The following is a 15,153-nucleotide window of genomic DNA, read 5'->3' on the forward strand; positions in this document are numbered from 1 at the left end:
AGCCTGAAGTTCAACTTACCTGAGGTCTGAATCAAATAATACAGTTTTGTTGCATATGTGGCTGGTCATATGAGTGAGCATGGGATGTTGGAGCTTCATAGAAGAGGTCTATTAAAGGGCGTCAAGACATGCAAACTTGAGTTCTATAAATACTGTATTCTCAGAAAACAAAGCAGAGTGCAGTTCACAATAGCCACACATAAGACGGAGAGAATTCTGAACTATGATATGTTCTATACATGTAATTGTTAAATGGGACGTCAGAATTATTTACAGCGAGGATTCAGAATCCATAAACAATAGTATGATTAGTGAGCAATTGCAACACCATTCAACAGATGATTATCGACTGCTATACTGTGTACCATGCAAAATGAGGTAGATTATGAATGTCATATACATAGCTATGATGGCACATATGATTGAACCGAGAAGCATGCCTTGTATCCCGAATGACAAAAAATCGATCAGGAGATAACCGTTGATTGTGATAAGAAGCGCTGCAATAACCCAAGTCAATGCCTGCAATACAAGAACATTCAATGAAAGAACATTAGGATGAAGTTATAGCACGGACAAAGGAGATCGAAAGAGAGAAAAAAATCAGTGTCGATCTTATATCCTCATATGATCCTGTGAGCATGACATCTAGATTTGTCTAGTTTTGCTAGTAAATTTAGATATTGAGGCTTTACTAAGTGCTCAATTAAAAAGATATATTTCGATAAGGAAAATTTTCATTTCAATCCTAAAATTTCATTTCAATTATTTGGGATCAATTGTACAATTTGGGGAAATAAATTATTATGTCCCTCTTGTTTCCGGTTTTTCCCATTTATGCCTCTAAAACGGTTTTGTCCCCATTTATATACCTCCTTTATTTTTGTTCCAGATAATATCCCTACCGTTAATTGCTCGGTGAATATAAATGGAAGTGACATGTGATGTGTACGTGACTCTAAAAAACCCAAATTAGAGCCCGATTATCATTCATTCGGCGTAAAGAAGCCCTAACTCTCCAAATCAATTCTTCCCCTTCGTTCCAATTCCAGTCGCCGCCGATTTCTTTCTGATATCGGCCAGTGAATCGAAGGAGACAACCATAAATCTTATTTGGCCAAAAGCGTCAATTAAAACAACGAAATTTATCAAAAAATTTCGTCAACAATATGACACATACAGAGGCCAAACGAGGTTTATGGTTGTCTCCTTCGATTCACCGATAGATATTGGAGAGAAATCAGCTATCGCGAGTGGAATTAGAACAAATGGGAAGCATCAATTTGGAGAGCTAGGGCTTCTTTACGCCAAATGAATGACAATCGGGCTCTAATTTGGGTTTTTTAATATGTGCACATCACGTCACTTCTGCCTGATATTCACGGAGCAATTAACAGTAGGGATATTATCTAGAACAAAAATAAAGGATGAGGGATATAAATGGGAACGAAAATATTTTGGGGACATAAGTGGAAAAAATCGGAAACAAAAGGGACATAATAATGTATTTCCTCGTACAATTTTATAGGTGCTCTTATGTATGCTTAAAATTATTATAAAAACAGACAATAATGTATTTGTTTCATGCTCACATTTTCTTAACTTCTCCATTTTCCTTGGCATTCTTAACCCTCAATCATGTCTAAAAATTGGAGAGTTAGTAACTTTTTCCAAATACTTCTATGTTATAGAGGTATTCATAAACTTCCTTTATACCTAACATTTATAACATCATATCGATATCTTTGAATACATGCATATGTAGCCTCCAAGTCAGCAGATTCTTCTTGTTATTAACCTGTGAAAATCTGTTAATCTTGTGATTTAGATCCTAAACTAAGAGTAGTACACCATGTGGTTAAGGAAAGAAAATGAAAATCTGACAAGATACTTTTCATTTTTGCTTGCTTATAGTTAACAAGAAGTTCAAGAACACTTGATCATATCTTTTAGAAAAAAATATGTGGGTATGAGAGCTAAATGAAGTGCACGATGGAAGTCATAACATATGAAATGGATAAACAGAAATTTAGCATGAGGAAGATCTATTGTTCAGAAAGGCAAAGAAATTAGTGAAAATATCATTATTCAGATAAAAAATGAACAGTTGCTTTAAAAGTCTTTGGTAGTCATCGCGTGCCCTTACAGTAAAAGGTAAATTTTATAAATTGTAGTGACATATTTATGTTAAGAGTGCTTGGCAGTAAGGAAATAACCAGAAAAAAAGTTAATATAATGGTAATGAGGATACAAAAATATGAATGTTAAGATGGATATCTAATATCACTATCATTATCAAGCGGTATTCATCCTAACTACATTGGATTAGCAACATCGATATTATCCCTTCACTAAGCTTTATCCAAGGCTATACTACTAGTTATAATTAAATCAATTAAAATCATTTTTATCAGTTAACTAAAAATTTCTTTGACCTTCGATTGTCTTTGAATATTTCTATTATGACACAAAAGAAAGTGACTTAGAGGATTTATATAATATCATGATGTGACCTAATGTAAAGTACAATGGCAGAGTAAGAGTGAAATTTTGTACTCAAGCATTCTTAAGTTCTCTGTCTGCCCTCAAACTGCTAACACTTGTTGACCCAATTAATCTAGTCGTCTCCATAAGCATTCCACTTTGGATGTTTCTCAATACCTAGAATTTATCACACTAGACAAGATGTCTGTCAATGATATACATGTATATGTGGCCTTGAAGCAAGGAGGTTCTTCTTATAATGTGCAAGTCAAATGAGCCATATGATGAAAAACTATTGTATTCCAATATGTGAAATCCACAAACTCACCTGATAAATGGGACCAATCTTGAAAGCTCCCATAATTCGTTCTTTTGACACCATGGTGAGAAGTGGAATCAGAGCAAATGGGATTTGAACTGATTGAAGCACATTAAGCCACTGATTCAGAATATCTAGTGCAGAATCAGAAGTATCAAAGAACAAAGCAACAAATATTGTTGGGATGATTGCAAAGCTTCTAGTGATTATTGATCTGATCCATTTCTTCAGACGGAGGTTCAGAAATCCACCCATTATAAACTGTCCAGCATACGTCCCAGTGATTGTGCTACTTTGCCCAGCTGCTAGTAAACCAATTCCCCAAATGTAAAGAATAGGGAACAGCCCTCCTCCATACTTCACTTGTAGATAATTGCCAGCATTCTCAAGACCAATAAGATCAGCTTCCTCTGTACCATAAAATCCCTTTGCGAAAACTGTTGTAACAAATAGATTTATGAGGAAGGAAATAATTAAGGCAGCTGTAGACTCTAAGGTGTAATATCTTAATGCTTCTTGAACGTGGCTTTTCTTGTTAGGGTCTATGGCTCTTGACTGTACAAGAGCAGAATGTAAAAATACATTGTGTGGCATGATCACACATCCAACAATCCCAACAGCCTGGTTTATTGTTTTGGAACTAAGTTTTGGGACCAGAAGACCTGCCATAGAAATAGATTAAATATTGAAGAAACGATTGGGGAAAGATTCAGAAGAAAACAAAAACAATTTTGTACTATTATAACAAGGGACACACCAATCAGAAGCTCCTTTCCACTAGGCTTGGCCTCACCAAACATCCATGTAAATGAGATTGCCATTGTTGCAATAAGAAAAGCAAAAAATGCTTCCAACTTCCTAACACCATAGTTCTCGAGGAATAGAAAGATGAAGCTGCCAACACAAGATTAAGGCATAAAGGAAAATCTAAGCTGCAGTAGAATTTGTTATTCTTTTCAAAACAACAATTACCAAAAAGAGATGGAGAAAACTACAAGTCTCACCAATCAAAAGCAGTGACGATGACTCCAGTCCAGAGTGGAAAAACCCCACCGCTTAGGATCTTAATCGCAATGGCACTCCCAATTACCTCCTGTATATCCGCGCCGATCAGCGCAACCTCCGCCATCAACCACAGCGCCAGCATCGCCCATTTCGGATACTCCTCGCGGCATAGCTCCGCTAGGTGCCGACCCGTGGCAACGCCTAGCCGCGCCGAGAGCATCTGGATCATGAGCCCCATCGCCGTGGCCGAGAGCAGCAGCCACAGCAGCGAAAATCCGGCTACCGCCCCGGCTTGGAGGTCCCCCTCCAGGTTCCCCGGATCCAGGAATGCGATGCTCATCAGGAACCCCGGGCCAGTAAAGAGCCACAGCTTCCGCCAGGAGAAGGGGGGTGGAGGTCCATCAAAGGCGGCGCCTCCCACGTCGGAGACGCCGACGACGACGACCTTCTCATCGTACTCGTAAGCGCGCTCAGAGGTCTCGTCATCCTCGGGGTCGACGGCGGCGGATCGGCGAGGGAGGAGGGACTCCACCTCCTCCTCAGCTGTCGATCCGTCGCTGACAAATGGAGGGTCGATGTGCGTCATCACGATGGAGGAAATGGCGAAAGGAAGAGGAGGCGGCGACGGACGGGGAGCTTATAAAGGGATTACAGAGTAGATCGGCTAATGGTCGCGGTGTCGTGGACGACTCCGCGACACCGTGTACTTATGCTAACGGGGATTGTACTTGTTAAAATAAGACATCAAAACATCCCGCCGTCCACGTAGTGAGTATGAACGGTGGATTTGATCTCCGAAAACCAGGGGAGAGAGAGAACACACAAATTAAAGTTATATATAATTGTATCAGTTAGACAGTTATGTGCATGCTTTATATAAAATTGAATCTAAGCCTTCGTTCCTCTATTTTTTTTTTTTTTTTAAAAAAGAATTAATTGGTATTATATATCCAATTTACGTGATTAATTTTGGTAATCATCGATTCGATCAAAAATTTCGAACGGAGATAAATCAAAAAGCTCAACAATCTATTATCTATGGGCCGACATAATGCGGCCGCCCGCATCTTCGGTCCGCTGCTCCGCAGGAGCGCCGAAACGCCTTGTCATCGACGTTCCTTTCCAGTAGTCACTTGCACTTCACGTGTCCTGTCCTCGATCACGCCCCTCTCCTCGCACCCAGATCTCGCACCCTGCTCCTCTACAAATAAACCACATGACACCTCTCCCCTCGTCGCTTCGCTCTCGATCTCTCTCCCTCTCAGCCCCGCTTTCGAATTTTGTTTAGGGTTTATCGGGCGGGTTTATTTTTGTTTTAGTTTCCAGTTCTATCTTCGATTTGAGCTTCCACAAGCGCTACCTTCCTGCCTGCTTCCTGCTCTGTCCTTCTCGATTCTTCTTGTCGTGAAACCCTAGATCTTGCCTTGCTCCGTTTGAGTTTCTTTTTTCGTGGGCGAATGCGACCGGGATCTTTGAGGAATACAATTTGGAATCTCGGCGGCCGTAAGCGAGCGCATCAGCTGCTGCGTCAATTCCCAGTGGCTCCACCTCGGGTGTTGGTTCAAATGCTACTGAAATCTAAGGTTTTCGACAGTGTCATCTTTAGGAATCCATTTCTGAAGCCATTGTTTCTTGCCGTGAAGATATGATCAGTTGAACATGAGCGATGGTGGCAGGGAGAGTGAAAGGGATCATGAGATCAGGTCGAAGAAGGATCAGCCATCTGCGGGTGACGAGTTTGGTCGTGCTGTAGCCAAGGTTGCCGTAGCTCAGATTTGTGAGTCGACTGGTTTCCACGGATGCAATCTCTCTTCTGTTGATGCTTTCTCCGAGGTAGTGGTCCGATACATCTATGATTTAGGCGAAAGTGCGAGGTTTTATGCTAATTTAGCTGGGAGGACAGACTGCAATGTGTCCGACATCATCCAGAGCTTAGAGGATTTGAGTGCGCCATTGGGTTTTCCTGGCGCATCCGATATACATCGTTGTTTTGTTGGTTCGGGTGTTACTCGAGAGATTACCCAGTACGTCAACTCAGTTGATGAAGTTCCATTTGCTAAGCCCATTCCCAAATTTCCTATTTCTCGGTTGCCCAAGTCTTCATCGAGCTTCACTCATGTTGGTTTGGAGCCAGCGGGAAAACACATTCCAGATTGGCTTCCGAGGCTTCCAGAGCCTCATACCTATGTTCACACGCCAGTTTGGAACAAAAGGGCCAGTGATAACAAAGTAGAAAAAATCAAACAGGCAAATCAGCGGAGGAAGACCGAGATGTCATTGTTAGGGGTACAGCAACGACTTGCTTCCAATGCTGCAGCTGGGTTTCAACCTATCAACAGCGATGATGCCAGGAAGGATAAACAAGTGGTTGCTAGTACTAGCAACCCTTTTCTAGCCCCACCTTTAACATACACTGAGAAGGAAGTATCTGAAGTTGCTATTCCACGTGAAATGGATGAAGGCAAGAAATTGTCAGCAGTCGAAACTTTGCCTCCAATCGCTGAGGCAGTGAAGTCGGACTCTCTTGACTTGGATTCATCCGAGAAAAAATTACTCCTTACAAGCAGGCCTACTGTGCATTTTAAGATTGGCACTGAAAAGAAGTCTATAGCATCTTCATTATCTGCTATGACTACTAGAAAGGATACATGGCCTTTCAGGGATGAAGAAAAGGATGACAAGAAGAAGAGAGCAGAAATGATACTAAGAGAAGCTATGGAGAAACCACATGATCTTGCTCAGCTTTAAAGTACTTGTAGATGGATTTGCTGTGCCAAAATGTAAACAGAATTTCCCAGCACATCACATCTGGTGGGAATTTGAACTTTTTTGTTTGAGTGGGTCAAATTGGTTCAGAAATATTAGGTATGTAGCACTAATCATCTGTAGGTTCTTTTCATTTCACTCTTCATCACATTTTTGTTTCTCTTTTTGGGAATTGAATGAAAATTTTTACCACGGTGTACCCAATGATTTTTTTTCTTTCATTTTTTGTTTGTTCAATCAATTGATGTCTGATTCAATAAATCAAACCTATGGTCCAGTTGGTTTAAAGAAAACCCATCTATAGGTTAATAATTTTATTCTTAACTTCTAGGCTTTTACCAAACTATTTAATAGAATTCAGTAGCCACAAATTTGTAACTAGATTTCAAATATTTCTACAACATTCCAGTTTTGAAGCAGTAATTTCATTTTTTGGTATGTTTTATATTAATGTAAAAGTAAAATGATGTTTTTTTCCACCAGTTTTTGTTATTCCAATGATATCTCCATTTAAGAGTGCCCAAAAGAACTGGCATATCCATCTGAATCCTAGAAACTGAACTGAAGTGAGCTGACTTGAAAATTTGGATTCTTTTTTGATCTCTGATCTGGTTTTGTGGATGAGATATGTTGAATTTTTGGGTTTGGTTGGTTTTTTGTGTTTCAGTATAAAAGCTTAGGCATATTTTCAACCCAAACCAGTTTTGATATTTAATATTAATCATAAACCTATATATATATCAAGACATGTAATTTTAATAATTCTAAAATCCCCCCCCCCCTAAAAAAATAAATAAATAAACCCTGGAAAACCAAGAAACTTAGGGTGCGTTTGATTTGTGCGTTTTTCATTTTCATTTTTTTTGAAAACACGCGTTTTTGAAAAATAGTATTTGGTTTGCATTTTTCATGTCTGTTTAAAAACAAATAGATAGCGTTTTCTGGAAAATTAGAGGATGTCTAAAAGTCATTTTCTATTTTCTAGAAAATGCGTTTTTCAAAAAATGAAAATAGAAAACGCGCAAACCAAATTCACCCTTAAAGTTTGAAAAGAAACACAAGTTATTGGGAAAAACTTGACCTTGCAAACCCAAAATTGGAAAACATTAAAAAAAATCTGAATCCCAATACAATCTGATACTTGGACCGACCCAGATTGAGAAAACTGGTTTGGTGTTTTTATAAATTTTTGTGCTCTGAATCTATCCCACTTGTGTTGGATTTTTCCTAAGACTCAACCTGTGTAGGCTCCTATATCCATCGTCTATATGATTTTTTTTATTTCATTTTAGAATGAACATTTAATACTTTAATATCTACCATTGATGAGAAGTGTTGGAGATGTTAGTTAAATACAGATTTGATAAGTACACATTGTGAATATAATAATACATGCCTATGAGAGACATTCATATTAGTTAGGCATCTTTATGTGATAATAATAATAATAATAATAATAATATTCTTGTGTCCTTTTTGCTATGGTGAAAACATCCAACCTTATATGTGATTGTGCTATTATAATGAAAGTGTTAGTAGACAACAATTTTATGATTATTAATATGCTCTTTTTCCTGAAGCAGGAAAAGAATAAGCAATGCAGCTCTCCTGTAATTCATAATTAACATGAAAATACAAGAATATGATGAAAAGACCTTTAAACTTGTTGTATTTGATATACATTAGTTGAATGTGTGACATGGATGGTGTGACAAGTTGCTCCTTACCAATCAATCTATATTCTAGTTCTTTTTTCCTTTTAGTTTCTTGCTATGTATTATTTTATGTCTGCATTCTATCACTAGTCTAAAGGAAGTGATTGACTTGTAATTTTACGATTTCATTGTTAATCCATGTCTTCATAAACTGTATTCTTGTTGTTCGACTGGTTATCTGGCTCTATTTGCTATTTCAATAGTTTGTCAAAGCCGCTGCAAGACTTTTAGCCTTATTGACTTGATCCATTACTTGCATGATTCGGAGATTTTATTCTCATTCTGTCTCTTCTCTAATTTATAACATAATTTATTATTGCAGTAATGTAGCACCATAATGGTCCTTGCTGGCATACCCTACTTTTTGTTCTAGTAAGATTCATAAAGACCTTAGATGAGTTTTGCATAATATGCGATGCAGATCTTCCAATTTTGATGAGCATGCATACACAGGAAGATAGTTCCGCATTATCTTTTCTTGCAAAACTGTCAGGTGTTAGTAATGTATTGAAATGAAAAATCTGCCAAGAATGGGACGATGGGATTTCATTGTGACAGTGGGCAAGGCTAATGGCGCCCAATAGATTCTGATGAAAGGGTTGAAGTAATTTTTCATGCTCTTGGCTTGATGCTCCATATTAGATACTATTTATATGAAATTGTTTTGGATACAATTTGAATTGAAACATATCGCTATGATTGTTTTAGTATTTGATTCATCTGAAGTTTGAATTGTATATTAGAAATCATTGATTTTGTGTTGCTAACAACTATACCCACAATCTTCAGAATATATTGGATCACTGAATCCTCATGTTTTATAGGTTATTTGGTTATTTATCTGCTGTACCTCACTGGTTTGCATATGCTGGTTTTCTTGCATGTTTGTTGCAGGATTATTGTCATGCTATGACTTTCAGTTGTTCCAGATTGTACTTAAGTTCTCTGGTTGTATGAGTATGTTGGGCCATCAATATGTCTAGGACATTCTTTGAGCATGCACAATTAATTATTTCTTATTTATGCTTTCTCTCATATTGATGCATGCCTCAAAAAAAAATCGAAGTATATCGTCATACTTCTATATTTATTTGTAAGATTTAATTTCTCTCTTATGATTTATGAACCAATCTTGTAACCTTACAATCTGAATCATGAAGTGGCATGTTATGTCATCTTGTCTGATGAATCATGAAGTGGCATCTTGTTGTCTTGTCTGATGAATCATGAAGCAGCTTTTTGTCAGTTCATGGTTTTGGAAGAACTAGCTACATCCTAAAGAGTAATTTTGTTGCATTTGTTCCTATTCTTGCGTTTAGTTGGTCTCTTTTTCTCGTTGAATTGCAGTCAAATATACTTATAAACTGTGTAGAAACTGCATCTATTAAAAAAAAATTGTTCGTTTTAGGACTTGTGAACTGATTAAATCATTTAATTGGTTGGAGGTGGAAGATGAATGAGTTAAAATCACCACTAGTTACACTAGTTAACTAAATCGGATTAGTCTTGTGTTTTAGGATATCCGAGTCAAAGGATTAAATAGATAAATTATAGGTGGAAAAAATATCAAAGATTTAAGCACTTATCAAAATATATTAAAAATTTTAGTAGTATTGGATTTATTGATATCGGAATTTTAATTTAAATAGTATGGAATTGATAGTATATTAAAATTTGATATATCTAAATTTTATTAGAGTATGAGTAAAAAATTTTTACACTGAATTTTTTGTGGTACGGTAAACTCTATTGTAACATGAAATAAATAAAATAAAATAAAATTGATAAACTCAGCTAGTTCTGCATGATCAGCCTGTTCATATAATTTTTTTTTATTGACCATCAAAACAAATTATAAATTTTTTTATTGGCCATGAGGTAAGTGTTTTATTATTCAGAAATCCAGTATCATGTAATTGTTTTATAGTAATTGTTTCATAGTTAGGGATTGAATTATAAATCTAATAGCACACCTTAGCCCCTAACAGCGTATCGTCTGCGTAGATCGGTCAATCATGTTAGTAGGTCTTCCAAAACAGGAAAAAAAAATTGGCACTCTGAATTTAGCCTGTAAATGGGCTTTCAATTTGGGGCTTAATTGAGCCGAATTCTTAATCTCAAACTTTAGAGCATCTTTGGAGTTGTAGCGCCAGGTTGTTTCTAGGCTTTCTCGAGGACGGCGGGTGGAGCTGAGAGAGGGGCGGCAGAGCGAGCATGTCGTCGTCCAAGCGTCAGGGGCCTCCCAAGCACCAGAACAAATACGCATGGAAGCCCAACGCCGGCTGCAAGATCAACGAATCGGTATCCTACTCTTTATCTTTCCTTAATTTTCATATCTCGGAACCGTTTCATCGAGATTCATGGGACAGGAACTAGGGGGAAAGCTCCGACCTTTCTCTTCCATAAGCGGAGTTTGCCCACGGTGCAAAGAGCAAATCGATTGGAAACGAAGGTTGCCTTTGTCTTCTCTTTATTTTCCTCAGCTGTGATTTTCTTTTTCTTTTTCCGCCACTAGGGTTTATGTGGGGGTTTACCTTGGAAAAAACCTCCTTTTAGTTCCTTTTCTTTCATGAAACTGCTTCTTTGTTGATAAAATTTACTCTTTTTATAGATACGGAAAGTATAAACCTATATTGGAGCCTGCCAAATGGTATTTTTTCTATAACTAAATTGTGGATTTTCTTTTACGTGTGATTTATTGAGCTCCTTTATGGTGGTGCGATAGCCAGAAGTGCGGGAAACGATCAGTTCGGCAGGCTTACCATAATATTTGCTCCTGTACGCATGGCATTCATCCTTTTTAATCTTCGTTTGCCTTCGATTTCTGCTGAGCTACTTCAATTATGACTGATTGAACTTTGTGCAGCATGCTCAAAGGATCATGGTATATGCGCAAAGTGTTGCTGTCGCACTGATGATATTGTTGGAAGGTCTGTTTTTATTATTATTATTTATTTATTTATTTATTTATTTTGTGGACAATGACCACCATAATTTTCATTACGGTCAGGCTACTTGCTTTTTTTTTTTTTTAGAGCTTTCACTTGTAAAACAAACCTTTATGTTTGGAGCCATGAATTTGTAGGGACGTTTCTGAGTTGGAGTCTGAGCGCAAGGCACTTGAGGAGGTGCTTTTAGTTATAAATGAGATGGTTGGGTAAAACACTTGTTATTGAGTTTTGAATTGATTGGATCTTGTCATATTTTGCAGGCCATTCAAAATGCCCGGGAAAGAGATAGAAGGACACTTCTTCGTGCTGTAAGGACTTGATTTTCTTAATTACGTACATACATACTCTATCTGTGCCTTGTGTTAATTCACAAAATGGGCTCCTTTCACCTCGTCCCATAAATGAGTCATCTTAAGATGGTGTCAACAAGAATGCACTTCCTGGTTTGTTGTGCCAATAAGATAAGTCCATGTGGAATTATAAAAGTACCTTTTCTATGCAGATCAATTACGTTGGCCAAAGGTAGAGTACCGGCAGGTCCAAACTGTAGTCCTTCAGTCAAGGGCATTTCTCTCGTTTTATAACTAGCAACCATATTAGGAATAAAAGAGAAGGCTGTTGATGCTCATGGTGAACATCTCTAGCAATAATATGGTGGAATAAATAGATCTTTGAGGCAATTGATGCTTATACTTGATGGAAAATGTGAGTGTTCGAAGGCTTTCATAGCTATTTTTCTAGAAAACTAAAGACTGTCAATGCTAGTGTCAACCCAAGATGAAAAGGTTGCTTAGGGTTTGACAAGTATCAAATTAGGTCTAATCCTCATATAGCACAATCTTTTCTCGGAAAGGTTTGACTGTTATTGTTGAACTGTTTGATTTCCATTATTTGAACTTATCTTTCTGCTGATGAACATGCTTATCTTCCTAGTGATCTAATGTTTCTCTTTGACAGACTATCATAGTTTCCTACTAAATCAAGTTTTTTTTTTTTTTTTTTTTTTGCTGACAGATGGACAAAAAGAGGCCTGGAACAAGTCCAGCAGTTCCTAAAATTGGAGATAGAAGCAGAGAGGGAGATCTATTTCCGGCTAAAACTCTAGATGAATATGCTGCCAGTGCAGGACTCCGTGACAATGATAAGCATGATGAAGACCACACTGATGAGGAAGGAGAAGAAGAAGAACAGGAGGAGGAGGAGGAGGAAGGCAATGAGGAAGATCTTGACAAAGAAGATAAGGTTGTGAAAGTTTAAATGCAGTCAAAAATCAAAATGCAGCATCAGTAATGTTCCTGTATAGCCACCTCACAAATTTGGCCTCGATCACCTTTTTATTAGTTCAAGTCAAGCCGATCCCTTTAGGCTTATATTTGCTGATGAAGTAACCTATTGAGGATGATATTTGTCGTGTGGCTTTACCAATTGGGGCATGTATTTTGTTTTCTGCAGTTTTTTTATTGAACCAATACATTCATAAATTTATAGTTTTCATGAGCAGGTAGACTAATAAACTGATAAACGTTCTGTATATTCTGGACACATTATTCATGTGTTACCTTACTATTGATGAGTGCAGCTGTTTACCCTTGGGAAGAAGACGGAAGCGAAAAGAGACAATGAAACAGGAGCGAGGAGGTGAATTCCCTCCCATCCTTGCCCTTTCTTAATTATATGGCAATATCTCTGTTTCCATATGCAGCTCTTCTCATCTCACAGTTGGATGCAGGCCACCTGTGCCATTATTGGCAGTCTGTCATCGACATCATTGCCGTCGGCGTTTCTTCTCGTCACCTGCTCGCTCGCTCGCTCGCTCGAATTGCAGCAGTTCACAGGTAATGTCTGTTCGCATGAATTGTCACTCACGAGTAATGGCTGCTTGCATTGCTCTCCTTTGCCTTTGCAGGTGCAGGCATTGGGGCCCGGCCAAAGAGGTTCCCATAGATGGGACGCTAAGATGTTGGATCAGGTGTATCTTTCCAATGGGAGGTAATCATATATAATATATAATCAAATCTCAATTTTAAAAAATATTTTATTTATTTTTGGAATTGCAACCTGCATAAAGTTTATAAATTTCTTTGATTTTCACTTGAGCCTCCCATGCAAGGTCACTGTGCTAAGTGAAGTTCTTCTATAAAATTGTATTTTATAGAAGATCATTTTTGTTGCAATTTTTTTTTGATTTTAATTTGAATTTGAATTTCAAAAAATGTTAAGAATTAAGATTTTATTTTATATATATATATAGCAATATTACCTTAAGGAATTTAACGTGCACATGTGAAAAAAAAAAAAATCGATTTGAAAATTTTTTTATACTTAATTTTATAAAAATTTTATTGACATAACTGAGAATTTTTTAAAAATAAACAAAATGAAGTTACGTTACTCTTACCTTTTATACATTTTATCTTAGGGTGATCATGAGCATTATATGTTTTTTTTTATAATTTCTTAACTTTAATATTATAATCCAAATCCTAAATATTAAATTTTAAACAGTAAATTAAAAAGAAAAAATATATATATATATATATATATAATTTATTGTTTTTTATGTATAATAATATGAAAACATTAAAGTTGAATTTGGTAGAATGCATGGCTGTTTCGTTGCGCACGGCAAACAAAGAAGTGCGTTCTCGACGAGGACTATTTGCTTTATTATTAACTAACTATATGGGAAATGTGTGATAGTGGGTGATATATATAGAAAAATGATATGCACAAGGAAAAAAATTTAATGAAAATCTTAAGGATAGACACATAAAATGATGGGGTCTACAAAAAGTGAAATGGTGGGCCATGACTTTATGTGTCTATCATTGAGGTTTTCATTGAGTTTTTTTTCTTGTGCATATCATTTTATGTGTCTATCCTTGAGATTTTCATTGAATTTTTTTCCTTATGTATATCATTTTTCTATATATATATATATATACACACGTCAGTCAATTGAGTTAATAGAACATTATATAAAAATATATTATTAAAAATAAATAAATTTATAAAGCCAATGTCGTCAACATCAACATATTGATCGATTCAAGAAACTTCAATCTGGGTCCAATTATAACCTCAAATATAATATAAAAGGATAATAAAATAATCGATCATTATCTTTTTTTTATTATTTTATTTGTAAATCTTTACCAAGTCCATAGCGTTAGGTAGCAAAAGAAAGAGACGGTTTAGCTGGAAAGAAAAACAAAGGCATGAGCTTGGTTCACTTTGATTTCGTTCAATCATTAGAACAACATGGACATTTCTGTGACATGATCATGGACTTTTCTATGACATGATTGTCCTCGGATTAGGATGCAGTGCAAGGTTATTGAGATATCATCTAAGTATTTATAGTTCGATCTCTAGATATAATATATTTATAGATTTTTTTTAAAAAAAAATGGAACATGTAACTACATAATATTAGCTTTCTAAATTGTTCACCACGATCATTTTTTTATTTACCTTAAACGCCAATAAATTTTTATAGAATAGAATTGATTGTCTCAAATTATTATCTAATTCATCAATTTTTTTCTACAACATGATTATTTTTATGATTAATTTTTTTATTATAATTAACTAATAAACACCTAGAGATAAGAAGAGCTTAAATAAATAGGTTAATATGACTTACAAGTATTTAAATCTCTCTAAATTTTAAGTACAAAAGATTAAAATTGCTAAACTTATTTTAACTTGGTGAATATATTTGATCTGTCACTAATTTGCATATCGAGATTCAAGCGTAACTTGAGTCGTAACATGCTGGATGGAGATCCGCTCACCCGGTCCGGACGTTATTTTCGTGGCCAGAGTCGTAACCTGCTGGAAACACTATGTTCGTAGCTGAAGTCGTAACTTGGCTTTGTCCGTCCGTCCACTCCGCCGTGAACGCTCTGGC

General features: G+C 36.5%; 3 protein-coding genes across 8 annotated transcripts; 2 read left to right on the forward strand and 1 right to left on the reverse strand.

Moving 5' to 3' along the window:
- Positions 1-282: 282 nt before the first annotated feature.
- LOC121977745 (metal transporter Nramp6-like) lies at positions 283-4,484 on the reverse strand. Its single transcript, XM_042530180.1, has 4 exons — positions 3,808-4,484; positions 3,561-3,697; positions 2,813-3,465; positions 283-522 (listed from the first exon to the last, which is right to left on the reverse strand). The coding sequence occupies exons 1-4, from the start codon at positions 4,392-4,394 to the stop codon at positions 343-345; spliced, it is 1,557 nt and encodes a 518-aa protein (XP_042386114.1). The 5' UTR covers positions 4,395-4,484; the 3' UTR covers positions 283-342.
- A 541-nt stretch (positions 4,485-5,025) lies between these two features.
- On the forward strand, positions 5,026-9,342 carry LOC121975585 (transcription initiation factor TFIID subunit 8-like). 3 transcript variants are annotated; one of them, XR_006110365.1, is made up of 2 exons: positions 5,026-6,673; positions 9,184-9,342. XR_006110365.1 is itself a non-coding variant. In XM_042527318.1 (1 exon), the coding sequence occupies exon 1, from the start codon at positions 5,468-5,470 to the stop codon at positions 6,554-6,556; it is 1,089 nt and encodes a 362-aa protein (XP_042383252.1). In that variant the 5' UTR covers positions 5,026-5,467; the 3' UTR covers positions 6,557-6,763. The 3 variants fall into 3 exon arrangements, 1 of the variants encoding a protein (XP_042383252.1); XR_006110364.1 differs by lacking the exon at positions 9,184-9,342 and adding an exon at positions 8,711-9,111; XM_042527318.1 differs by lacking the exon at positions 9,184-9,342 and having other exon boundaries at positions 5,026-6,763.
- Positions 9,343-10,370: 1,028 nt separating this feature from the next.
- On the forward strand, positions 10,371-15,123 carry LOC121975589. 4 transcript variants are annotated; one of them, XM_042527328.1, is made up of 12 exons: positions 10,372-10,590; positions 10,659-10,741; positions 10,901-10,939; positions 11,015-11,067; positions 11,156-11,219; positions 11,375-11,417; positions 11,501-11,548; positions 12,255-12,482; positions 12,820-12,878; positions 12,970-13,075; positions 13,147-13,229; positions 15,066-15,123. In XM_042527328.1, exons 1-12 carry the CDS (start codon positions 10,504-10,506, stop codon positions 15,100-15,102), a joined length of 930 nt encoding a protein of 309 aa, XP_042383262.1. In that variant the 5' UTR covers positions 10,372-10,503; the 3' UTR covers positions 15,103-15,123. The 4 variants fall into 4 exon arrangements, with proteins under 4 accessions (XP_042383261.1, XP_042383260.1, XP_042383262.1 ...); XM_042527327.1 differs by having other exon boundaries at positions 10,371-10,590; positions 12,970-13,229; positions 15,066-15,088; XM_042527326.1 differs by lacking the exon at positions 15,066-15,123 and having other exon boundaries at positions 10,371-10,590; positions 12,970-13,258.
- Positions 15,124-15,153: the final 30 nt, after the last annotated feature.

This window comes from Zingiber officinale, chromosome 4B (genome assembly GCF_018446385.1).
Source record: "Zingiber officinale cultivar Zhangliang chromosome 4B, Zo_v1.1, whole genome shotgun sequence".
In the NCBI taxonomy this organism is placed as follows: domain Eukaryota; kingdom Viridiplantae; phylum Streptophyta; class Magnoliopsida; order Zingiberales; family Zingiberaceae; genus Zingiber; species Zingiber officinale.

What these genes read in the sequence shown, in the direction of transcription:
- LOC121977745 (XM_042530180.1), bottom strand. Translation starts at nt 4,394, where the DNA reads ATGACGCACATCGACCCTCCATTTGTCAGCGACGGATCGACAGCTGAG. An exon ending in ATCGTCACTGCTTTTGATTG is followed by an intron (nt 3,698 to 3,807) that starts GTGAGACTTGTA and finishes TTGTGTTGGCAG; the next exon opens with CTTCATCTTTCTATTCCTCG. An exon ending in AGATTGGTCCCATTTATCAG is followed by an intron (nt 523 to 2,812) that starts GTGAGTTTGTGG and finishes CTTGTATTGCAG; the next exon opens with GCATTGACTTGGGTTATTGC.
- LOC121975585 (XM_042527318.1), top strand. Translation starts at nt 5,468, where the DNA reads ATGAGCGATGGTGGCAGGGAGAGTGAAAGGGATCATGAGATCAGGTCG.
- LOC121975589 (XM_042527326.1), top strand. Translation starts at nt 10,504, where the DNA reads ATGTCGTCGTCCAAGCGTCAGGGGCCTCCCAAGCACCAGAACAAATAC. An exon ending in GCTGCAAGATCAACGAATCG is followed by an intron (nt 10,591 to 10,658) that starts GTATCCTACTCT and finishes TTCATGGGACAG; the next exon opens with GAACTAGGGGGAAAGCTCCG. An exon ending in AGCGCAAGGCACTTGAGGAG is followed by an intron (nt 11,418 to 11,500) that starts GTGCTTTTAGTT and finishes CATATTTTGCAG; the next exon opens with GCCATTCAAAATGCCCGGGA.